Source organism: Meriones unguiculatus, chromosome 18 (genome assembly GCF_030254825.1).
Source record: "Meriones unguiculatus strain TT.TT164.6M chromosome 18, Bangor_MerUng_6.1, whole genome shotgun sequence".
NCBI lineage: Eukaryota > Metazoa > Chordata > Mammalia > Rodentia > Muridae > Meriones > Meriones unguiculatus.
The window spans coordinates 54,580,125-54,605,717 of NC_083365.1; the positions used below are offsets into that span (position 1 = coordinate 54,580,125).

The 25,593-nt window shown below is 42.7% G+C and overlaps 1 protein-coding gene across 1 annotated transcript in view; it reads left to right on the top strand.

Moving 5' to 3' along the window:
• Positions 1-24,525: 24,525 nt before the first annotated feature.
• Positions 24,526-25,593, top strand: part of Kdsr (3-ketodihydrosphingosine reductase) — a 35,417-nt gene continuing 34,349 nt past the window's right edge. The window contains exon 1 of the mRNA XM_021652410.2: positions 24,526-24,806. Coding sequence (XP_021508085.1) covers positions 24,699-24,806 — 108 coding nt within the window. The 5' untranslated portion in view covers positions 24,526-24,698. The remainder of the gene's footprint in view (positions 24,807-25,593) is intronic.

Sequence of the window (25,593 nt, forward strand, 5' to 3'; positions counted from 1 at the left end):
CGTGTCTTTATTTTGGGACCTTCTACATAAGAGAAAATGTCTAAATTGGTTAGATAAAAAGACATCATTTCTATTAGCAAGCATATATGAAAGAATCAAGGGTGGAAATGCATACCTATAATCTCATGAGTTCAAGGCTAGCCTGGGCTCTATAGGATACCCTGTCTTTAAAGAACATTAAAATTATGCTCTTTAACAGCTACTGAGTGAGAGAGCTACAGGTTATCTTGGCAGAACAACACTGACTTCTAAATGAATTAGTTTGTGTTGTGTCACAGTCAGTGTTCTTTCACCGTGAAGAGACATTATGACCAAGGCAGCCTTGTGAAGAAAAGCATTTCATTGAGGCTTGCTGATAGTTTTAGAGGTGTAGGCTGTTGTCACGGCAGGGAACATGGTGGCATACTAGCAGACTTGGTGCTCTTTATATTCACGCAACAGAAGAGAGAGAGTCGCTTGGCCTGGCTTGTGCTTTTGAAACCTCAACACTGACCCCTGGTGATACACTTCCTCCAACAAGGCCGCACTTCCTAATCCTTCTCAAGTAATGCCACTCCTAATAAATAACCAAGTATTCAACTCTATGAGCATTTGCCGGGGGAGGGGGCGGTTTGAGACAAGGTTTCTCTGTATAGACTTGGCCACCCTGGACTTCCTTTGTAGACTAAGCTGCCCTTGACCTCACAAAGATCCCACTTCTCCTTTCTGAGTGCTGGGATTACAGGCCTGATCCATCAAAGCCCATCTTAGGAGCCATTCTTATTCAAACAGGTAGTTTGTGGATAAATCATATATAAACTGTCTTGGTCAGTCTCTATTATTTAAATACAATTGAAAGTGAGAAACTTGTTATTCCAAAGTTCAAAGAACTGTTCTATATAAATTAGTCAACTATATGAGCAAATGGTGTATAACAATAGTGTTGATAAGTGGAGGGGCCACTGGAGGGAAGAGCTAACAGTACTTAAGTCTAGTGATAAGAACATCAAGGAATATGAGTACATATTTTAAAATATTTGTAATCTCCACAAATAAAAAACAGGATGAATGACAGTTGGTAGCTGATGATAGGAATTAGTCTTAAGCTCTGTGATATAACAGAATATATGTTTTTTTATGACAGGAAAATAGGATCACAAAGTTAGTCATCAGACAAATGTCCTTTGAAGAGTTTCTGTTCATCCAAACTGCCTTCCTGGTCCAAGGATTCTCAGTCTCCACTATGGGAATGCAAATGGGGAGAGCCTGTTTTCCTTCATCCCTATCCAAGGCTTGGCGATGGAGCCATTCTGGTCCTTCACTTTGAGCAACTAAACAACAGTGGGCAAGGCATTGGAAATAGGGTTGTATTTTGGTGGTAGTGGTGGTGGTGCACGCCTGTAATCCCAGCACTTGGGCAGAGGAGGAGAATCTGGTGGGTTTGAGGCTGGCCTGCTCTACAGAATTGAGTGCCAGGACAGCTGGGACAACACAGAGAAAAAGGAAGGAGGGGGAAAGGATAGGATAGGATTGTGGTTAACAGTAGCATCTAATAGGAAACCAGTTAATGACTTCTCATGTAAATTAAGTGCTCAGGGACAGGACATTAGGAAGCCTCTTGGCAGCTGTAGTAGAATCAAACAAACTTTTAAGAGCAATTGGTGGAGGGGAGGTTAAGGCAAAGATAGAAACCTTGGGATCTCCCTTTACTATGTTAAACATTTCTTGTAGTTACAGTACTAAAATAAGCTGGATGGTATTTGATCTTGCAGATTCCTAAATTGTGTAGTTATATAGTCAGACTCACTATATTCTTTATGTTCCAGGAGGAAAAGTCAATAGCAAAAGAACAAGATCCATAAATATCTGAGTATGTATATATTTGTAACATTTAGAAGAATCTGAATTGGAGTGCAAATAACAGGAAGGCAAGTGAAAATGGATCATTTTGTTGGTCAACCAGGAAAGGGAGTTTCGAATTTCAAATGTAGGGAGATAGAGTCGGCTGAGTGGCTGAGAGTACTTGCGGGTCTCGCAGAGGGCCAGAGTTTAGTCCCCAGCACCCAGTGGTAGTTCCCCATTATTAATCCGTAGGCACAGTGCGGTGCACATACGCACATTTGTTCAAAATATACATATGCCATAAGTCTTTAAAAAATTAAAATTCAAATGTAACATATCAGTATGGATTCAGTCAAGAGATTCTGCACTGTGTTGTGGTTTGAGCTGCTAACAGTGGTTTTAGGCACTTGCTTGACTGGTTGAAGAAACTGAACTTGACAGTAGATCCACTGAACTCCTAAAACAATATAAAAGTGCACTCAACGTCTTTAGGTACAAGAAAGCTGGAGGAAATTGATTGTGTCGGTGTTGCCCACAAAGCCATTATGCTTCTGGGAGAAGACTCAGAATCCAGCCCCTAAATGAAAGCTTAGATAGGTAAGCGGAACAGTAAACAGTATGTCTAAGGTCAATAAGTCAATATAAAGTATAAGAAGGCATGGGATAACTCAGATTATTTCAGTCTGTATTGTCTTATATTCAAGCAGTCCAAAATACTGTGGACCAGGAATTCAAGAAAAGTTTTTCCATTCTCACTGGGAGTCCCTTATATAGTTGCCTGAAGCAGTGGAATAGCAGAGAGCTGGAGTTCTAGGAGTTGGCTTCATCTTTGTCCATGAAGGCTCAAGGATCTGCCTATGATCTTTCTAGACACACTGGCCTGTGCTTCTTCCACACAGTAGTGGCCTGAGAGAAGTCATTGCATGGTTGCTGTGACTAACAGTAGCTGAGCAAGTACACCATACAGCAAGGAGCTGCTGTATCACCTTCACCAGCAAGGCGCAGAAGTCACTGTCACCATACATACCCTCGGTTGATGTAGTCACAAAAACCCACCCAGTATCAAATGGCTAGAACAAGTTTCCATCCCACCTGTCACTAGAAGGAATGTCAAGATTACATTATGAGAAAAGTGTGGGTTGGAAAACAGTGACGGACTTCGCAATCATATGCAGCATGAAACATGGTTATAAAGGGTCCTCAGCAAAAATAAAACCTGATCTTCTAGTGACCTAATTTGCTAGGTCTACTGGGAAGAGAACACAGAGAGCAAAGCAGTCAAAGATATGTGGGATATTCTACAGAAAATGGGCTGCTTTCTCCAAAGGGGGAGAATAGTTTAGGGGGGGAAATAGGTTAGTAATTCTCATGCTCTTCTTTAAATGCAGTTCATGACAGCAGAATATTTGAACCATGATTGGACTTTGTTTTTTAATAAGGGAGGGTGGAACTGAAAAAATATGAATGAAATATTAGGTAACATTTCTGAAGTATGAAATGAATTAGCATAATGTTCTTATTTCAAAATTACACACACACACAAATCTCAAGCATAGATTTCCTGAAACAAATGTGGTTAAACAAGACTGGAAGATTGGGAGGAGGGGAAGTTGGTACTTGCCTGACTAATGCTTGGCATTGCTTACACACTTGGCACTAGGATGTGAATCATCTGAACAAGTCCATGCTGCTATCTCCCTACATGCCTCTGGACACCATTCTTTTCTGAAAGCCAAGGCTCTGAAAGTAGAAATTCCTTGGAAGTTCCCGGAACCATAAGAAATCAGTACTCAATCCAAAACTATCTATAAAATTGTCAGTACATTCTGAAAGGTTTAAGGTGGCAGTGTGATTACACAAGTTATTCGTGTGTGCAAAAGCCTAGAATATTACAAAAAGAATTGCTACAACTAAAAATATACCAAGGAGATAGTTACATAAGGAGGAAGTAATAAAAATACAAGTGCAGTGTGGATATAGCACTACTGTAATTAGCTGTCAATAGCTGTTCATCTCCCAAGTGGTGTACAGACATGCACAAGCACCATTCCTGTAAGAGAAGAATATTAATTTCTCCAGATTTCTGCTGTAGGCTTCAGTACACCACAGAGAATAATCCTTGACTTTTTTTTTTTTTCTACAGCTGGGAACTAAATCTTCCACAAGGTGTAATGAATGTAGGTTCCAATCTGTGAAATGACATAGGGAAAGAAAGAAGTCATAGTTACATGAGGTCACTAAATGCAGGTCTGCTACGGTTTAAGGAAAGCTGTTAACCTTGCTTAGGCCTCTATTGCCTCAAGATACTGTACCAAGTCTTATAGGTATATATATATGTGTGTGTGTGTGTGTGTGTGTGTGTGTGTGTACAGTTTCAAAAGAAAAACTTCCACCCTTTTAATACATTGCCAACATTTAAGTTAAGTACACAGATGAAGCTCAGCTCTCTTTCACTGTACTAGGGAAGAGTATAATAATCTTGCTGAGCAGTGTGCAGTGGCTCACACTTAATCCCAGCACTTTGGAGACAGAGACCAGTTTGGGGCCAGCCAGGGCTACATTACTAGGCTGCTCAGTGAGCAAGAATGGTTGCTATGCAAGTGTTGAGATCTCAGTTTGAATCCCCAGTACCCATTTAAATAAGCCACACATGGCTTATTTAACCTAGCCAAAATCTTTAGCTTTTCAATAATAAGAGACCTTGCCTCAAAGGCAATCAGACAGGTAGTGAGAGGGGAAGATGTTCAGTGTCTTCCTCTGGCTTTCACATGTGTGCTCGTGACCATACACACTGCATGCACTGTAAAGGTATTTTAATCCAGCAATACTGCCACTCGGGATGGGATACAGACCTTTAATCCCAAACAGGTAAAGTTAGTTTGTAGAAGGAAGCATCCGTGTTTGAAATTGACAGCTAATTGAGAGGCAGACAAAGTGATGAATCAGAAAGATTTGACAGAATGAGTCAGGATAGGCTATGACCAGCTCAGAAGAGACAGGAAAAAGAGGACTTGGGATAGCAGCACAGAGGGAAGAAGAAAGAGGCAGTTCTACTGGTACAGTTATACAGAGACAGGTTTCAGAGAACAATCTAGACGCAGGTGAAGACAGAATGAGCAAGAGAATCGGAATGAGCCAGAAGGTTAGAACAGATTGCTAGAGTTGCTTTGAGGCCATGCAGAGCAATTCAGTGAGAAACAGAGAAGCCAGATAGAAACAGTCAATTTGGAGAGAGGTTTGAGCCAACAGCTGATTTGAACAAGCTAGCCAGAACTCAGAAAGGACTAGAAAGTGTGAGCTTATTCAGCACTAAGTTTCAGAGGTTGAAATCATTATAGGCCTAGTTAGCCTCTAAGACAACAGTTACGTCAGGAGAATAAAAGTTATTTTTACAATACACAGGCATGTACTACATACAAAAAGAACCTTTGCCAAAATTACACAGCACAGTCCTTCCCCAGACTCATGCGCCTGCCAGTTCCTCTGAGGCTTAGCTTCTAAGTTCAAGAATACAGCAGCTGGGGTGGGAGAGTGATGACTCCAACCCTCAGACAACTAACACTTGTGAGATGAGACTTACATCCCATTCCTGTCTGCAACCATCCTTCTCTCTGACTGCTCTTAGAGTCACTTAGCTTAATCTCTTCAGTGACAGCTGAGGCAAGAGAGAGCTAAGAGATGGGAAATTTGTATTTTATAGACGTGTGCTTTGTTTATATGAGGCAAGGGAGCATAGCAGCCTGGCTGCTTTCACCTGGGGAAAGGAAAATACACAGAGAAAAACAATTATTATTTTAATAAACCCTACCAAATACTGTGAAGTTACATCAGGAACATGTCATGAGGAAAGTCTTGGGCCAAATTTTAATGGTAGCTATCCCTGAGTAATAGAGTTGATATGTTTTGCTTGTTTTCTTTTTTTCATGAAGTATTTGTGTGTGTGTGTGTGTGTGTGTGTGTGTGTGTATTTTTAATTATGGTAAAAAAGAATGTCACAGAATTTGCAATTGCAATCATTTTTAAGTATATAATTCAGTGGCCTTAAGTATATTCAGTATCGTTCACTCCTCAGTAAATCCTCTCTAGGACATTTTCATCATCCCACACATATTAACTCCCCATCCCCTTGCCACTCTGAGCCCCTGGTAACCTTCATTCCACTGTTTCTTAGGAATTTGTCTGCATTATGCTAGATAAGTAACACACTGGAGGCCACCTGAATATTTGGTCCTTGGTGTCTGGCTTGTTTCACCGAGCATAGTGTCTTCTAGATTCAACAGACTAGCAGGGCACAGAATTTCATTCTCTTCTAAGACTTACTACTTCTTTTGGGGAATAACTTGTGGTTTGTTATGTCATCTGTTGCTAGACTTCTGGGGCTTTTCTAGCTTTGGAGGACAGTGAACGTTACGGTTGTGAACAGAGATAAGTAGGTATCGATCTAAGTCCCTGACTTCAGTTGTTGTTTATCCATACCCAGGAGCTGATCTCTGGGATACAGCCGGGCAAGGGAGATGGTAATAGAACACATACATGGTGCCTGAGCAGCGTTAATCAGAAAAATGACAGAATGTAGATTAGTATAAATGGCTTATTTTAAGTTAGGAGCTAGTCAGAGAAGAGCCTAGTTATATGGCGTAGGTATTTGTAAATTATATCCTGAGTCTCAAGAGTCATTATTCTGGGAGCTTGGAGACTGAAGAAAAGCACTGCAACATAATGGTGTACCATATGTGGAGCATAAAAATCCAAATCAACCTGAGAAAAGTCCCAGGTAGAGTCACAAACCCTCCCTGAAAACAAAACTGCTTCAAAGCTCTGTCTCTAAAAAAAGAGGCCTGGTCTCTTAAAAAAAAAAAAAGTGAAAGCTTACCAGAGCCTTAGGCAAAAACGCTTCCCAGAACAGTGAAGCAAAATTACCCTAGAAAAAGTGGCTGGTTTTTTTTTGTAGCCAAATAGCTGGAAAGGAGAAGGCCTTTCCAGAACCTCAGAAAGGCATTGCAGAATGACACTTTAAGTAAATAGTGTTAGGGGTTGGCTCTCTCCCATGAAGGGGGTCTTAAATTGGGCCAGGAATGGGTTGTACACTCTCTCAATCTCTGCTCCATCCTGTAGGCAGGGTAAATTTTGTGTCGAAGTTTTTGTGCATGGGGTGGTGTTCGACTCCCTCCAGTAGGAGTTGTGTAGTTAGAGGGTGTCCTTTTCAGTCTGTATGACCTGTGCTACTTCTAAGTCCGAAATCGCTGGAGAGATGGCTCAGAGGCTGAGAGCACTGTCTGCTCTTCCAGAGGTCCTGAGTTCAATTCCCAGCAACCATATGGTGGCTCACAACCACCTATAATGAGATCTGGCGCCCTCTTCTGATGTGAAAGGATACATGCAGATATTGTACACATAATAAATAAGTCCGAAATCACCACACAGAGATGCAATTGGCAAGAGTGCTTTATTTCAAGAAAACCAGCATGCAGGGGTCAAACCACCTCTCAAAATGGCGACCCTAGATAGAAGCGCACAAGCCTTTTTGTAGGAAACTAGGGGAATTCTAGCAAGGGTTAGGTAATCTAATCTAAAATCTCATTGGTGGCTGCCAGGAAAGTTGCAAGGGTCAATTCCTAATTGGTTTGCATCCAGGTGGCCAGTGGGCTGCTTTTCTGTGCCATGAATGCCAACTATAGCATGAGATAGTTCTGCCCAGATCACAAAGACCCCAGAAGACCACCAAGGAGCCGATTCTGTTGCAGACACACGAGGAGTCCAGGGAATGTGGCTCCTAGTAGAGCATATAACACATGGCCTCCTCTTTCCTGCTACTGCAAGCCCTTGGGCACGCCACCAACTCTCATAGAGAGCTTGGAAGGCTGCCCTGCATTGAGGAGAGTGCTGTCTGCCAGACACTTGATTTCACCCACAACTAGAGTTGCCCCAGCACATAGTGCTGGGAGCATGGGACAGGCAGAGTCACTGTGGTGGTTATGCCCAGTTTGTGAAACCCCCAAAGACCACCAGAAATTGACTCCACTGCAAAACACATGAAGGCTTATTGGATACAAGTTCGAGCCTGGGTTGAAAGCCCCTGTGGAAACAGAGAGGTATGTGGCAGGGCAGTCTAGGAGAACAAGGGTTTTAAAGGGAAAAACGGCAAGCAGGGAGTCGCACGCCTTGGCGTTACATGATTGGGTAAGGGAAATTGACTTTTGAAATTATTGGTTTACTTGAGGCACCAAGTCCATAAACCATTCTAGCCTGACCATCTGGCAAGTTTCCTAGCAACTGTATCTCTAGTGGGCAGAAAAAGAAAAAATGCAGTTAAGCTGGTTCCTCCCTGCATGGTAGCTGAGCATGTCTCCACCTGGCTGGCCTTTGTTCAGGCTTGTGCTTTAAACTATAATTCAATAAACCCCTCCCTCCCCCCCCAAAAAAAAACCTAAATTTTAATTCTTTGGTCTCTCATTCCCCCCTTCCCATGATCATTTGAAGACCCAGTCTTGGGTCTTCTAGGAATGACCCCTGGAGTCCTCCAGATTTACCTTTCCACAATGGGATCTGAGTACAGTTAGCTGCATTGCTCCCAAGCATTCCTTCATGAAAGCCATCAAGCAATTTAAAATACAAGGCCCAAAGGTAAAAATCAAAATGAGTAGGGGGTCCCTTCCGGGTGGATATAGGATGTAAGCCAAGGAGAACTATTAAACCAGGATTTAAATCATCCTCTGGAACCCTCTCTTGCTGGTGTCTCTCCAGGCTTTTTGTTATTGTTGCTAAGTAAGGATTTCCTAATCCTTCCTGACTGGTTTACATAAACACAACATTTCTCTCTGAGGACTGCACATAGCCAATCCTGCTGTAAAAGCCCCTTCTGTTTTGCAATACTACTTCAACATTCTTTTCTAAGTGGATGATTGAGTTCTCAAGGAATTGAATATCTTTATCATATCTGCCTTTAAGTTATTGTAATTCTGGTTTTTTACATCCAGTGCTGCAATACCAGCACCTACTACAATACCAGTTCCTACTCCAGATAAGGAGGTTTCCAAGATAATAGCTAATGTCAGGAAGCCCCTTTTGACTTGGCATTTCAGCCTGCCAGGTGGGATTGGGATCAAAGGTCTCTTATGAAATTGCTTCAGTGCTGACAGTAGGACCATTGGCATCGGGGGGCTAGGAAGGCTGAAATGCCAGCCAAAGGCTGGGCAATGGGGCAATTCTCAGAAGTGTCTGGTTAATTGATCCACATGAAGAGGCAGGGAGAAATCATGTCAGCTTCCAGCAAGTCCAGACTTCAGCTTGCAGTCCATAACTGATCCCCAAATAGAGTCTGTCAGCCAGGTGAAAATCTGCTGAGACAAATTCAGACTAAAGGCAGAAGTTAAAATTTGTCTAGTAATTAGGAAAGAATTCCAAGACCAAGGGAAAAACTCATATATAAAACTGAATATATGAGAACAAATCATTGACTGTTTCATAAGGATTATACATGTGAAAAACAAAACTCAGAAGTTACGTATCAGCAAATCTTATATAAACAACATTATGAGAGTTAACAGGTAAAACTGCATTCAACTGAATGAGTATCAGTTCTTCCTAGCTGTTTTTTTTTTTTTTTGTAACCTTTGAAAACAATTTAAGTGTGTCCATGGTCTGAAACCCTAACAATCCTCTGGGTACAGCTGTCGGTCATCAGCCACCAATGGAGCTTGGCCACTTCTTGTACACTTAGCATCTACTTTTAGCCCCCACCTCCATGTCACACTGGAAAGTTAGGCAGAAATACATTAATGGCTTTAGTGCTAAACCCTGGATGCTTGGACTTTCCTTAACAAAGCACTAGAAGGAATAGGTTTAAGACATTCCTAAATCCTGTGTAAAAGTCTACCTCAGAAATGGCAGATATTAAAAATACCATAGTAAAAGCTATGGATTTTGCAGATATTCACATTAGACAAATGTTTTTAGCATAATGAGACTCGCCTTTAAGTCTTATCTCCAGAAGACAACCGAAAGGAAATTAAAATCTCAAGCTTGTGACTGCATAATAAGAAGTCAGTGCTCTATCAGCTTATCAAAACTGTATTGATCAATGTCAAAACTCTGAACTTCTGAATTCTTATAACATAAGCACAACAATAGCAGAGAGGAGGGAGAAATCTGAAATATCTCCTGTTTTCAATATACCTTAAATTACTTTTTTATATAATTGAAACATATTCACATATTTAAAAACACCTACTTAGACCCTCCAATTTTCCTTGCACTTACCAAGTTTGAAACATTTTCCTAGACCCTCAACTTTTTTAGATTCTTATAACTTAAACTTTCATATCCTCCTACATAAACTTTGCATCCTTCTGTCCAGTTTTTCACAATTAACTTGAAGCCTGTGAGCAAGGCAAACCTGTTTGCCTTTCAAAATAAAATATCTAGTGTCTAGGAGTTCTTACTAGCTAGTGAATTGACCAGTGAACTAACAATGGATCTAATTGTCTGCCCTTCAGCTGCAAAGCTACCATTAGCTTAGCTTAGCCATCAATGTGATCGGAGACCTGAGAAGGATAAATTATAAGCTAAATAAATGTACCAATCAAAATGACAGTGATGACTAGTCAGTCCACCACCTAGACAGTTGTCCCTGGTTCCAATGGTCTCATGGAATCATGAGCAATGGCAGTCTGGCCATCAGGCACAGAAGATGATAGACTGTTTCTGTGGGGGCGGGGGACCATGAGAGAATGGCATCACCTCGCCTTCAGCAATGTGAAATAATGACTCTCCAGGTGTCCACAGCTTTGTCAACAATTCAGGCTGGGCCCTAGCAGTGGGCCAGTTGGGGCAATCTTGCCCAGTGGTTAATGTACCACAAAGTCATCTGTCATTGTGCCCAAATCTCTTCAGAGACCTTGAAAAGATTTACTGCCAGAATTTTGGGACTCTGTCATAATAAGTTGTTGGGATTCACTGTTGTACCAGCTGCTTTGATATTTAAATCTCAGTGGAAAGACTACTTTTACCAGGCCTTCACTGGAGTCAGTGAAGAATTTCCAAGTCTATCTCCTTTTGTTTGAGACAGCAGGTGGGATACCGTGTCAAAATCACACCTCTTGTTTCACCTCCTTATGAATTTAACTCATTGTACTGAAGCTGCTTTTCTGTGGCTTAAAGGAGTTGAAAATAAAGCCAGGTGTCTAGTCTCTACTAGAGCCTCTCGGAAAGGTCCCATGTGTTGTGTTAGTTTATTAATTTTAATCCTCACTCCCAACCCAAGAACCGTTCGACTCTGGTGGCAAGCTCAAGCAATAAGTTTACACAAGTTAAAAAGCCATAATCATCAGATCTCTGACAAGCTTGAGGGCCAGCATATGAATTACTCTTTCTCTATCTTTATCTGCTCTTGACTGCATCCTATAAAACAGAATGTTAGTCTGGCATATTCCTTCAATAAGTGTTTTAGGACTATATCTATTTCAAGTAGATCTACATAGGCATACTTCATAGTTACCCATCCTAGGCTTAACCTTGAAAATGTAAACAAGGAGACTAGGTAAAGCTCAATCTTGTAACCAACTGCAGTCATTAGCATAACTTTAAATATATTTCTGAACTAAAATCAAAACAAAACTTTCAATCAGATAGAGTTCATACAGGGGATAGCAAAGCTTGCTGATCCTACCACACTGAACTAAGACTGGCCAGCAAAAAGCTTAAAGGACAAAAGTTGCACTTAGCACTAAATAGAGAACTGAACACAGTTGGTAACCCTCAACAAAGATGGAGGTAAAACCATAGTTCCACCCTTTTTATCCCCGAACCAACATGGTGGCCAGCCACGTGTTGCTATAGACTGTGGCCAAAAATCCAGAACATACCCATTAGGTGTAGGTGATGGTGTTGCTGCCTCCCACGGTATAGCACTGTGGCTCATTTACAGTTTCCTGTAACCAAAAGTTCTAACATTGTAATCAAATAAGTTTTAGAACCAACTGCATAACAGAACAGTATAGAACATTTTTAAACCATACTTGAACTCTTCTGGCCACACCAAACCTACCAGCCAGAAAGAAACAGCATTAATCCATAAATTCAGGAACTGGCAGTCAGGCATATATTTCACATAATGGTTACCAATGACTTGAATACAACCCTGTATAACCCTCAGCTAACATGGAGCCACAGTCTTCTTCCCCCTTTAAAGAGCATAAGAAAACATTTTGCACTGAAGAATCACCCGTCGTTTAAATGGAGAGCAACATGTTTACAGTTCTTTCTCAAATCATATTTGCAGGTATGAAAAACAAAAGCAAATATAGTTCATATGCCCTCTGGCTTTCTATACATACTCTGACCTTCCATAACATTCTTTATACCTTCAGGTTAGGCTTTTCCTAGCTCCATTCTTTTGGTTTAACCAGACATTTCTATTTTAGATGAGCTATTCTTTTCTTTATTATCCCAGTCCCTTGCTTTTCATTTCTTTACTAAGTCATTCCATGGGTTTTTACCATCCTGACATGATACACTGTAAAAATTGCAATTTTCTTAATTGGATCAAACAGTATGGCTACAACTAATTTAAAATAAATGTCAAGGTCTTTTGTCTTCCCCCAAAGGGTTGAGAAACTGTTCTAAGTCCTTTGTTAGACTGCCCAAGATCATTATCTTAAAATACTTGATAAACTTTATAATGTTTTATAGCCTTAAACACATTTTTAGAAGAAATCAGTTTTTGTAATATTAAAATAAAGTACCCTTTTTTGGAATGAAGTTATAAAGAATAACCATAATTTTAAAAGTCAAAAGCAAATTTTACCAGTCCAAACAATTCAATCTTTAAAACCAATACCAATTTAAAATGAGACTTATCTTCTTAGTCTAAAAGGAAATATGATGATAAACAGAATTCAATACAGGTTCTGTAATTTTTTTTCTCTGCCCTACTGCACACCACATGGCAATTTCAAGTGAGAGAGTCACATCACACAGCAAGGCAAGCCAAATGCTTGCTATTTTAAAACACTTGTGCTTCTATATATCTTTCAAACATATATGCACACATATATATGTTCTAAACAAGAGTTTGAATTCAACCTTTAAATATATCCAATAACTGTCAATCTATAACTAAGACAGACAGAGCATATTAACCATTTAAGATCAGTCAGAGATAAACATGTAATGACCATAAATACACTTAAACAGACAGACAAAACTTTTCTCACTCCATCCAGCTGTAATTTCAAGAACTTTGTCCCATCAGCCTGGGCAAGCTCTTACAGCCCGCCCTGCCCTTAGAAGTTTGGGACTTGCTGGAAGTGTTTCCCAGGGTACCGCACGATGCAGCCACCACCACCACCCCCGCGTGCCTCCTCACCTCCACCCTTTCATGCTGACCCTGGAAGAGTAGTGGGCACCACCATGGTGGAAGTTTCACACCCACTGCCACCACCGCCTGGAACGCTCGCAAAGTGCGCTTATCAGTGGCTGGACCATTTCGTTCCTGGCCCCACCCTCATATTCCCGACCACTGCTCTTGCCAATCCCACTGCGGAGGGAGAAGGGAAGGGTGTGTGGAAGGGTTGGAAGGAACAGGGAGGGATTATAGGAGGTCTGTCCCATAGCATCCGTCACAGTCCCACAGTTCAGTACAAAGATTCACAAACACAAGGAACAAGACTGAAAGACAAATGTGTGCGAAGTAGCCACTCTGTGGCTGAAAACAAAACCGGAACCAAGAGCTTGGCTTTCACTCGTTGGGGGAAGACAAAAGTGGAAACAGGTAAACACTAAGAATAAAATAGAAAGCAGAAGCAAACTGAGTGGCCGTGTAACCATATGGCACCTGAAGCTCAGACCGATGGACCTTCAGGTTCTGGCTCTGGTTTCCCTGCCATAGAAGCCCAGAGCAGTGGGTGGTTCTGAATCACCTCCCGATGGTTGGACTCTACCCAAGCGCCCGGAAAAAAAACAAAAACAAAAACAAAACTGATGAAGCCAGAAACGTCTTTCTGGCTTTGGCAGCTGTAATCTGGTGGCAGGTCTGTCTATAATCATGTCTTGCTGACCTTCACAGATAAAGACACCTTGAAGATTTTTCAGAATAGAGAACAGAAAATAGATGCACACATGGACACTGCACAGAGATACTTAGACACTTAGCAGCCAGCATAAGACCCTCTGGGTCAGGGTTCTGGGGTCTTTTTGGGGATCCCGGACAAGACCCCAAATCTTTTGCCCAGTTCATAAGAACCCCGCAAAGATGAAAGAAATCAACTATGCTGCAAAACACAAGAGGGTTTATTAGATACAAGCTTGATCCCAGGTTGGAAGCTCCCTGTGGAAACAGTGAGGTATGCAGTGGGGTGGTCTAGAGGAACAAGGTTTTTAAAGGGCAAAACCACAAGCAGGGAGTTACATGTCTTGGATTACATGATTGGGTTAGGGAAACTGACTTTTGAAATGATTGGTTTAATTTAGGTGCCAAGTCCATAAATGGTTCTGGCCTGGTCATCTGGGCCAGTTTCCTAGCAACTGTATCTCTAGTGGACAGGAAAAGAATGCAGTTAGGCTAGTTCTTCCCTGCAGGTAGCTGGACATGTCTCCACCTGGCTGGCCTTTGTTCAGGCTTGTGCTTTTTAAACTTTAATTCAATAACCCAAAAAACTAATTTTTAATTCTTTGATCTCCCATGGTGGTGCACAGATTTGTTTGGTCACGGGCCTACTGAGACCATCATAAGCAACACACACACACACACACACACACACACACACACAAAGACAACACAAGATGAGCATGTGATGGTACAGCATGCAGAAAAAGAGAAAAGAAGAGAGGAAACAAACAAAACCCAGAATAGTCACCTGAATGTTGTCTTCTTCAGTTCCTCCTTGGAGTACTGGATAGAATGGCTTAGTCTCTGGGAGTCTTCTCACAGGCTGTTAAGACTTCCTCAGGAGGCAAAAGACTTCTGTGGAGGCAAAAAGGGTTTGATGCAGGTAGGAAGGTCACAAATCAGGTCTTTCCAGGTGATAACGTAAGGGACCTGGTCAGGGTGTCCTGTAGGAGGATGGCTTCTCAAACTCTCCTCCCAGTCCATAAATCAAAGGTGCCCTCTGGTGGCCATCTTACTCCAAAGATGGGTCATTCCAAGTTACAGAGTGTGATGAGTTTAGTTTAGTAAACTTAGGTTATGAGCACGCTCCTCACTTCCTTAAAATGTACCTTCATGAGAGTTAGAGGGGGTAGTCTTTGTCTTTCCCATCATCTCAGTTCAGGACAGACAAACACAACAGACAGAGACTAGCACAGAACAATCCTCCGCTCGATTGGAGGTAGAACCAAACGTAGGACTACAGCCACACGCCACGCCATGCTGCAGGAATGAGCTGCACTGTCCTTCCAGAAGTCCCAGAGTCTCATGGGGCTCTCTGTCCTCTTCAGAAGGGTCTGGAACATGTCTTCCTAAACTGTCTGCAAGATTGATTTACAAAGTGGTTGTACAAGTTTGCACTCCCACCAGCAATGGAGTATTGTTCCCCTTCCTCCACATCCTTACCAGCATGTGCTGTCACTTGAGTTTCTGATCTTAGCTGTTCTGATGGGTGCAAGATAGAATCTCAGAGTCCTGTTGATTTGCATTTCCCTAATGACTAAGGACATTGAACATTTCCTTAAGCGCTTCTTGACTTTTAAAATTCCTGTTAAGAATTCTCTGCTTAGCTGTGTACCTCATTTTTTAATTGAATTATTTGGTTTGTTTGGTGTTTAACTTCTTGAGTTCTTTATATATTTTGGATATTAGCTGTTTGTCGGATGTAGCATTGGTGAAGATCTTTTCCCAATCTGTAGACTTCTATTGACAGTGTCCATTGTCTTACAAAAGCTTTTCAGTTTCAAGAGGTTCTATTTATCAATTGTTGATCTTAGAGCCCAAGCTGTTGGTATAAATTATCTTCTGTGTGGATAAGTTCAAGGCTCTTCCCTACTTTCTCTTCTAATATATTTAGTTTATCTGGTCTTCTGTTGAGGTCTTTGATCCACTTGGACTTGAGTTTTGTGATATATATGGATCTATTTGCATTTTTCTATGTGTAGACATCCAGTTAGACCAGCACCATTTGTTGAAGATGCTTCTTTTTTCCATTGTGTAATTTTGACTCTTTTGCCAAAATAAAGTGTCCATAGTTATGTGAGTTTACTTCTGGGTTTTTTATTCTATTCCACTAATCAACCTGTCTGTTTCTATGACAATACCATGCCGGTTTTATTAGTATTGCTCTCTAGTACAGCTTGAAGTCAGGGATGGAGATACCTCCAGAAGTTCTTTTATAGTATAGGATTGTTTTAGCTAGTCTGGATTTTTTGTTTTTCCATATGAAGTTTAGAATTGTTCTTTCAAGATATATAAAGAATTGTGTTGGTATTTTGATGGGATTTGAATTAAATCTACAGATTGCTTTTGGTAGGATGGCTATTTTTACTATGTTGATTCTACCGATCCATGAACATGGGACATCTTTCTATCTTCTGATATCATCTTCAATTTCTTTCTTCAGAGAACTGAAGTTCTTGTCATACAGGTCTTTGACTTAGTTACACCAAGATACCTTATATTATCTGTGGCTATTAATGAAGGGCATGGTTTTCCAAATTTATTTCTCAGCTATGCTTGCAAACAGGGGTCTAACATAGTTGTCCTCTGAGAGGTTCCACCAAGCAGAGAATCAAAACAGATGGTGAAACTCACAGACAAATATTGGGTGAAGTGTAGGGAGTCTTGTGGGAAAGTGTGTGGTGGGGGGTTAGAAGGACCTGAAGGTGACAGGAGCTCCACAAGAACAACAGAGCAATTAACCAGGACCTAGAGGGGCTTGCAGAGACTGAAGTACTAACCATGCATGGACTAGACCTAGGCCCCCTACAGACACTTGAGTTTTGACAAAGAAGCCAAAACCATACAAGGAAAAAAAAGATAGCATCTTCAGCAAATGGTGCTGGTCTAACTGGATGTCTGCATGTAGAAAAGTACAAATAGACCCATATTTATCACCCTGAACAAAACTCAAGGCCAAGTGTAGGGAGTCTTGTGGGAAAGTGTGTGTGTGGGGGGGAGAAGGACCTGGAGGTGACAGGAGCTCCACAAGAAGACCAACAGAGCAACTAACCAGGACCTAGAGGGGCTTGCAGAGACTGAAGCCCCTCAAAGTCAAGGTCTTTGATCAAAGACCTTGACATACAACCAAAGACTCTAAACCTATTAGAAAACAAAGTGGAGAAAAGTCTGGAACTCATTGGCATAGGAGACAACTTCCTGAACAGAACACTGATAGCACAGGCTCTGAGATCAACAATTAATAAATGGGATTGTTAGGCCCAGCATGAGCCTAATTTTTAGAAGCAATGAAGAGAACTCAGAAGACCAGATCTCATCGCTGCAAAATTGCAAGAGGTTTATTTTAACCATTGTGCAATGGGGTCACCCCTGCCAGTCAGCAAAGAGAGGCACCGAGAGACAAAGCCCTTGGGTTTTTAAAAGACAAAGCACGGGAATTTTGAAGTTGCAGTCTTGGCAATTTAAGATCGGATGAGGAAGCTATAAAGTAAGATAATTGGTTAGTTAGTCTTAGGTGCTCAGCTTGGCCAGTCCTGTCAAGTGTGGATGCAGCTGCAATTAAAGGTGGGGGTGGTTAGCTCATCCTTGAAGATCAGGGTTGCAGGCTTTTGGCTGGAGGTCAGGAGCTACTCAGAAGAAGGATTGGGGCTGTCTGGGTTGGTTACTAAGAAACTCTATCTCGAAGTCAAGGATCTGGTCATTCTTTTTGCTGAGCAAAGGTCATTGCTTGCTCGCTTTTTTTTTTTTTTTAATATATATCTTCCCTAACAGATAGAATCACATTCCTCCGTTCTCTGAAGAGGTACTAAGAGGCTTTAGCTTAACCTGGACTGAAAACTCAAAACTATAGGCTTTAGAAGACATATAGGTTACAAAGTTACTTTGACCCTTTCAGGATCTCATGAAACTGAGAAGCTTCTGTAAGCTAAAGAACACTGTTAATAGAACAAAACGCAGCTGACAGATTGGGAAAAGATCTTCACCAACCCCACATCAGACAGAGGACTGATATCTAAAATATACAAAGAACTTAAGAAATTAACACCAACAAATCAAATAATCCATTTCAAAACAGGGTACAGAGCAAAACTGAGAATTTACCACAGAAGAACATCAAATGGCAGAGAAGCACTTAAAGAAATGCTCCATAAAGAAGTGTCCATAGCCATCAGAGAAATGCAAAACAAAATGACTCTAAGAGACCATCTCACACCAGACAGAATGGTTAAGATCAAAATGTCAAATTACAACACATGGTGGAGAGGATGTGGAGAAAGGGGAACACTCCTCCATTGCTGGTGAGAATGCAATCTTGTACAACCTCTTTGGCAATCAATCTGGTGGTATCTCAGAAAACTACCTCAAGACCCAGCTATACCACTCCTGGGCATATACCTGCAAGATGCTCCACAATACAACAAGGATACTTGCTCAACTATATTCATAGGAGCTTTATTCATAATAGCCAGAAACTAGAAACAACCTAGATGTCCCTCAACCAAAGAATGGATACAGAAATTGTGCTACATTTACACAATGGAATACTACTCAGCTATTAAAAACAAAGAAATCATGAAATTTGCAGTCAAATGGATGGAACTAGAAAAGATCATCCTGAGTGAGGTAACCCAGACCCAGGAAGACACACATGGTATGTACTTACTTATAAGTGGATATTAGACCTATAATACAAGGTAATCATACTATGATCCACAGACCTAAACAAACTAAGTAATGAGGGCCCAAGGGAGGGTGCTGGAATGTCACTCAAAGGGGAAATAGAATAGACAGCAGAAGTAGATGAAGAGAGGGAACTGCAAAAGAGATGGAATGGGGAAGGAAACAAGGGTAGGGATCAGATGTGTGGAGAACGGGTGGGGGGATGAGAGGGCTGGGAACAAGAAGGGAAACTCAGGTATGTGTGTGTGTGGAATCTCTTTGTCAAGCTGGAGGCCTGAGAAGGGTAGGGAGGATATGAGTATGACTCTAGCTGAGACTCCTAACAGGGTGGAGGGACATGAAGACTGAAGTGACCACCTCCCAGCCAGGCAGGACTATGGAAGGAGGGGAACAACAACTCAGCAGCAAATCCTGTCATCCAAACATTACCCTGCCTACAAGAAGTGCAGAGATAAAGAAGGAATTGAGGGAAATTCCAACCAATAACTGGCCCAACCTGAGACCGATGCTACAGCAGAGAGTTAGCCCCTAATACTAATAATGATACTTTGCTATGCTTGCAGACAGGAGCCTTACTTGACTGTCCTCTGGGAGACTCCACCCAACAGCTATTGAGACAGATGCTGGGACTTTCAGCCAAGCATGCGGCAGAACTCTGGGGGTCCTAAGGAGGTGTTGGGGAAAGATGGAAGGACCAGGAGGGAACAGGAACTTCACAAGAAGACCAACAGAGACAACTAACCCAGTCCCACGGGGGCTTTCAGAGACAGAAACGTCACCTAAGGAACGTGCATGATCTGGACCTAGGTCCCCTGCACACATGTAGCTGATGGGCAGCTTGGTCTTCGTATAGGGTGCCTTGCAAGTAGAGGTGGCGGATGTTCCTAACATGGACTCCATTGCCTGCTTTTGGATAACTTCCCTCTGGCAGGGCAGCCTTGCCTGGTCTCAGGATAAAAATGTGCTCAGTCCAGATGTGACTTGATGTGTTGGGGAAGGTTAATATGGGGTTAATATGAGGTTAATATGAGGCGGGGTTCTTCTTTTCTGGAAGGGGGAATGAGGGGAGGTATAAGGGACTGGGAGGAGGAGAGAGAAGGGGCACCCTTGGTATGAAAATTAAACAAACTAATGTAAAAATTTAAAATGAAAGAAAAAATGGCCAAGACATTAATGTCTATGCATAGCCAATAAATCTTAATGGCTACAAAATCCTCAGGACTTAAGCCATTCTTTTAAATGATACAGATAAAAATCGGTATTATAGTTTAGTATAAAATCCAGACTGGCTTAAAGAAAGACAGGTGTCTTTTCACCTGCTCAAACAAAGGATGGAATCATCTTTGATTGGTCTGTGTCTGTGCACCGTATATTCCATAATTATGTTATTGTGGAACTCTACACTACTTGTGAGAGTTTATATGTTTACAGAACAAAAGTACGGGACACCAGTGAAATTGGAGTGGTTCTGACAAGATTCATCCTAATGGATGGTGAGACGCTGAAACTCATTTACTCCAGTTTGATAGAGCCTTAGACTGCTTAAATTGTTTCATCAAAATGTGCTTCCAGGACAACTTAAAAGCTAAAGATGCTGCTCCAATATTCTAGAGAAATTTTGGGTGACTGTCCAGGCATCCAGCTGTTGTCAGTTCTCTATTTTGGAAGCTGCTTGTTTGCATTTCCTACATACTAAGGTAGTATTTCCTTCTCAAGTCTCTAGTGTTGAAGACTAGATAATTATAGTCTTACAATTAAGCTTAAGTTATTTAGGATTTATGATACTTTTAGGTCAAAACTTTTTAGGTTGTTAAATACAAGCTGTGATAGAAAAGTAATTGATTTAAGTACAGAACTCTGAACTCACCAAGATAGGATAAATACTAGAGTACTTCCTGCAAAGTTGCAACACACAAATGGACTGGACATTATGAATGTAATTCTTACTGGATATAATTCATAGCTGTTTCATGATTGTTCTTATTGTATATAGTTTAGTAATCTAAGAGAAAGAGCCTTTTATTGGACTAAAAGGGGGAGATGTAGAAGGAATCTCTTGTGTCTGTATGGACTCATCACCTATCAATTAGAAAAAAATCATGGCCTATAGAAAAGAGTAGAATAGAAGGTGGGATATCTGGTGGGCAGAAAGGATTCTGGGATAGAGCCAGGCGTGGGAGATCCACCCAGAAATATGTGAGGAGGACAGATGCCTGATGCCTGACAGAGGTAACCAGCCACGTGGCAGAATGCAGATTAGTATAAATGGGTTGTTTTAAGTTATGAGGTAGTCAGAGAAGAGCCTAGCTATATGCTGTGGGTATTTGCAGGTATATTTTGAGTCTCATGAGTCCTTATTCTGGGAGTTTGGGGACAGGAGGAAAACCGTGCACTCCACTACACCCGAAAGTATATGTGCATCCTCACAGTTTCATATGCTTCCCAACCTCTGTATTTCGGTCTAGAATCTTACCATGTTTATTTTACCTCTTGTATAATCCAAATACTAAAATTTGAGGACAATACAAATCACATCTGGATGTCATAATACCTAAGAATGGTAGCCAACAGGAGTTTGGAGGCAGAAGAGATGTTTGTTACCGAAGACAACAAGGAGTGTTCCCCAACTGTTAATACCTAATACAGCAACCAAAACAAGAAATCACCCTTTGTATACTAATAGTTAGACTAGAACTCCTTGTACATTTCATCAGATTTCCACACTAATATCATTATTCTGCTCCAGGATCTGATCTGGGGTCCCAAAAATTAACACAGTTAGACAATGAATATCCCCCCCCTTTTTTTTTGAGCTTACCTGTAGCCGATACCAGGACAAGAGAAGACCAGTCTCTCAGGGGTAGAAAGTGATGAAGGACTGTAGGCGATAGAGGGGTTTCTGACTTGCCACTGGATTAAACTGACAAAAAGTAAGTAAAGTGCCCAGGGGACAATATTAGCATCTCAGAAAGGGAGCCAATACCAGGGATCTGGTGGTCCACTAGCCCAGGTTTGTTCTGAGGCTTATACACTTCCTGATAGCAGAGAGGAATAGAGGCTGTAGACTCTCTGAGGAGTTGTGAATTTTACTGGGCGAATGAGACAGGTGCCATTTTGATGCACATTTTGAAGCACATTTTGATGACACAATTTAAGCAGTCTAAGGCTCTATCAAACTGGAGTAAATGAGTTTCAGCGTCTCACCATCCGTTAGGATGAATCTTGTCAGAACCACTCCAATTTTACTGGTGTCTCGTACTTTTGTTCTGTAAACATATAAACTCTCACAAGTAGTGTAGAGTTCCACAATAACATAATTATGGAATATACGGTGCACACAGACACAGACCAATCAAATTAAATGAGCCCTGGGATGTGCATACTGTCCTGTATTGGAAGTCCAGTATGGTCTGGTTATACTTCTTCAGCCTTTTTCTAAAGACATGGGATTGTGTTCTCTTCTACAGTCTGTTCTAAATACAGATAAAATTCCAGAGGTTCTTCCTTCTAATGGGTAAACTGAACAATTGGCCTCACTCACAGCAAGTGGAGACCATCACAGAAAACCAAACTGGACACAATGCAGAGCTCAGTGTATCACGGGGAGCCTCAGCCCAGTGGATATATCTACCTTACAGCTCCTGCAACATGAGGAAACATTATGGAACTGGAGCAGAAAGATTATAAGAGTCATAATCCTGGGAAGTTTTCTGTGAAAGAATCTGTCCCAGAACTGGCTGCATAAACAAGACCTGAACAATGGCAATATCTATCAATAGGCACGCTAATGAGGAAGGGGGAACTCTTACGGGATCACCTCCAACCCTGGACAAAGAACTATAGGTAACCAATGGCTGCCGAGAGAGGGAGAGTTACCCTGTCTTAGGGATGATCCCCCTAATTTCATTGTCCAACACAAAATGGTCAGTCTTGAAAACATATACACACAACAAAAAGCGGCTACAACCTTGGCAGGTTGTACTCAGAACTCTGTACATGCTTCGGAGGCATTTAATAGAAGTGTCGTTGTTTAATGGAGGCTGGCCAAACAGGACCTTAGGGTGCAGGCTGATGGTGCCAGCAAGACAAGCCCAGTTATTTAGGTGACTATTCTGTGCCCTGCATCACCAGTTCTATAATATTGACATTTTTCAGTCAAGGCTATATATAATGAGCTTCCAATCAAAAATCTAGACACAGAAGTGTAGGTGAGTTTCCCTGGTTGGCAACGCTGAGCACATTTCATATATCAAGCTCACCTGATCTACAGGAGATCCTCTCTCAGAAAAACAAAACAGCAACAACAAAGAGTCAAAAGATAGGGGCTCACTTCTAGATTTGAGTGAAACATCTCTATTGAAGTGCTGGGAGTCCATCCAACAAACTTTCTTTCAACTGAAGGGTTTGGGGACCCTTCAACTTGCAACTAATTTTACAAGTCCTGGGGACTGTGTTCTCAAATCTGTCAGCCTAACTAACACTGGGCACTGAGATTAACGAGAGAAAAAGATCAATTACTTTTGCTGTTTGTAAACACAGTTGCATTTCTTAAAAAAGAGAAAAGAAAAAGAGTAAGGAAACAAAAATATTTACCAACAACAACAACAACAAAAAAAAAACACAAAAAAATCTGATGTTGTGTCTAGAGGATAGGAATCTTAGAATGGACAGTTGCAGAGTCTGTAATTCGCATAGCTGAGTGTGTGAAGAATTGTGCTGCTACTTCAGAAAACAGTCTGGGAAGCCCCTCAAGCGTTTAAGCAGGGTTGTTTGAGAGCCAGCAATTGACCCAGGTCTAAGGACAAGAGAAACAAAGACATGCACATATAAACAGCTTGTATGTGAGAGTACACACTGCCATAGATTTGAGATTCACCACTCTAATGTGACCCATGGCATTGTTTGTTGAGATTATAATATCTGATTAATAAGCAAATATATTGAGAAATAGTTCAAAGCCTCTCGCTCCCCAGTGCCTCCTCCAAGTGTTAGAGGTTTGTTGTGCTGAAGTGAGCTTTGACCAAAGGCTAGATGTTAGCTACTTATCAAGAATTTACTCTTATCCAGAAAGTACGTCCTAACAGAAGTGTCTTTGTTGAGAGGAGGCTAGCCAAGCAGGACCTTAGGATAAATTCAGTGAGTGTGATGGTGGCGGTGAATGCCAGGCCACACTATTGGAGGTCAGAGGACAACCACGTGGGTCCCACTGTACTCAACACATGTCTCTTCTTTCATGTGGGTCCCGTGGTATCTGACACGTCTTCAGTCTTCAGTCTTGGGAGCAAGAGCCCTTACTCAGTGGCATTGTTTTAATTTTTGATTTCAGCAAAATATTGATTGGGCATACTATGAAAAAAACAAACAAACTTAAATACATTTCTAAGTCAAACAAGCCAGACACACAGGCATCGTATTAGAACTCCATTTGATAATAGCACTCACTCCACATGAACAGGCAAGTCCAGAGACAGGTTTGTGATCACCTGTAACTGGGGAAGGTTTAAGAGAATCTGAGGTGTGACTGCTCTGACTACAGGGTTGCTGTGGAGATAAGACACCATACTAAAACCACTTTCAATCGGTGAATCGGACACTGTGATACGAGAATTAAATCTCCGCAGCGGTGGCTTTGCTTCCGTTTCATCTGCCTTGGTAACGAGGTGAACGCTGCTCTCAGCGAAAATTCAGTTGTCAGTTATCAGAAACCTAAACCAAGGCGCAAAGCGAAAAGAGAGCAGTGACCATTTTCTAAGTGCGGCGGGAATACACGAACTGGAGCCTGTGATTTTCAGAGCGGGACTGCAGGGCTTTGGCACGGAACAGGATCCTGGAATCCGGAGCCACCGTTTGCAAGCCTCCCACGACGTAGGCGGGCGGACCCGCGGGCCGGCCCGCTCCCCGGAGCCGACGCGCGCGGGGCCTGCGCAGCCGCGTCCCGACGCCGGTGGGGCCCAGAAGCCCGTCGGACGGCGGAGGCCGCCCCGCCCCGGCTCCTCCTCTTCCCCTCGCCGCCGGCCCGCCCTCGCCCGCAAACCCAAACACTGCGGGCTGCCGGTGCACGTGATCTCCCCGTAGTCGCTCGCGCGGAGAGATGCTGCTCCTGGCCGCCGCCGGCCTCGTGGCCTTCGTGCTGCTCCTCTACATGGTGTCGCCGCTCATCAGCCCCAAGCCCCTCGCGCTGCCCGGCGCCCACGTAGTGGTGAGTGGCCTCCTGTTGCTGCGCTTACCCGGGGCTGCTTGGCCGACTTGGGCCACCGAGGCCACGGCCCCGGGAAGGAACGGTTGAGTGGGGAGGGACACCTGCCGCCTTCGCTCCGGCCCTGCCCTGCCCTACCCTGCCAGGCCTCGGGAACCCGCCCTCCGCGACGCCAGGCTTCCCTCTGGGCTGCAGGGCAGTGTCACCGGGAAGGCGCCAGCCAGGTTCCCGGGGCTCTGGGACTCTGGGGCTCTGGGCTGCTAGCTGATCCCCCGGGCGTCCCTGGTTGGCGGCTGTTTGGGTCTTCAGTTTTCCCAAATGAGTCAACAGGGAGACTGAGAAACTTTGTCAAGGGCACGGCCCATCGGTGGCTGGCAGAACAAGGGCGCGTACCCGGGTAGGAGCAGCCCCTGCCAGGGAGTCCTGAGGAGCCCGCAGCAAGGAAGGGTCCGCGCCTCGGGGACTGGCCCAGGGAACCGAAACTGGAGGGTGCCGTGTGGCAGTGACAAAGAGTTAGAGGGTTCTAGGGAAGTGGCACACCTGAGGAGGTGGCCTGGCAGCTTGGGCCAGCAGGCTTGTCTGTGGGTTCAGCGAGCCCTGCTGATTGCTGCTCCTGTGCAGTTTACCGTCTTTCCGGAGTCGGAAGGATGAGCTAACCAGCTTGGTTAGGGCCTTAAGGTGGAAGGAGAAATGAGAGGTTTGGTTTGTTTCTCTCCGGAAGCTCACACATTCCTAATGTGCAGGCTTAGTTGTGTGCCCCTCACCCCCTCACCTGCGCCCCATCTCAAGA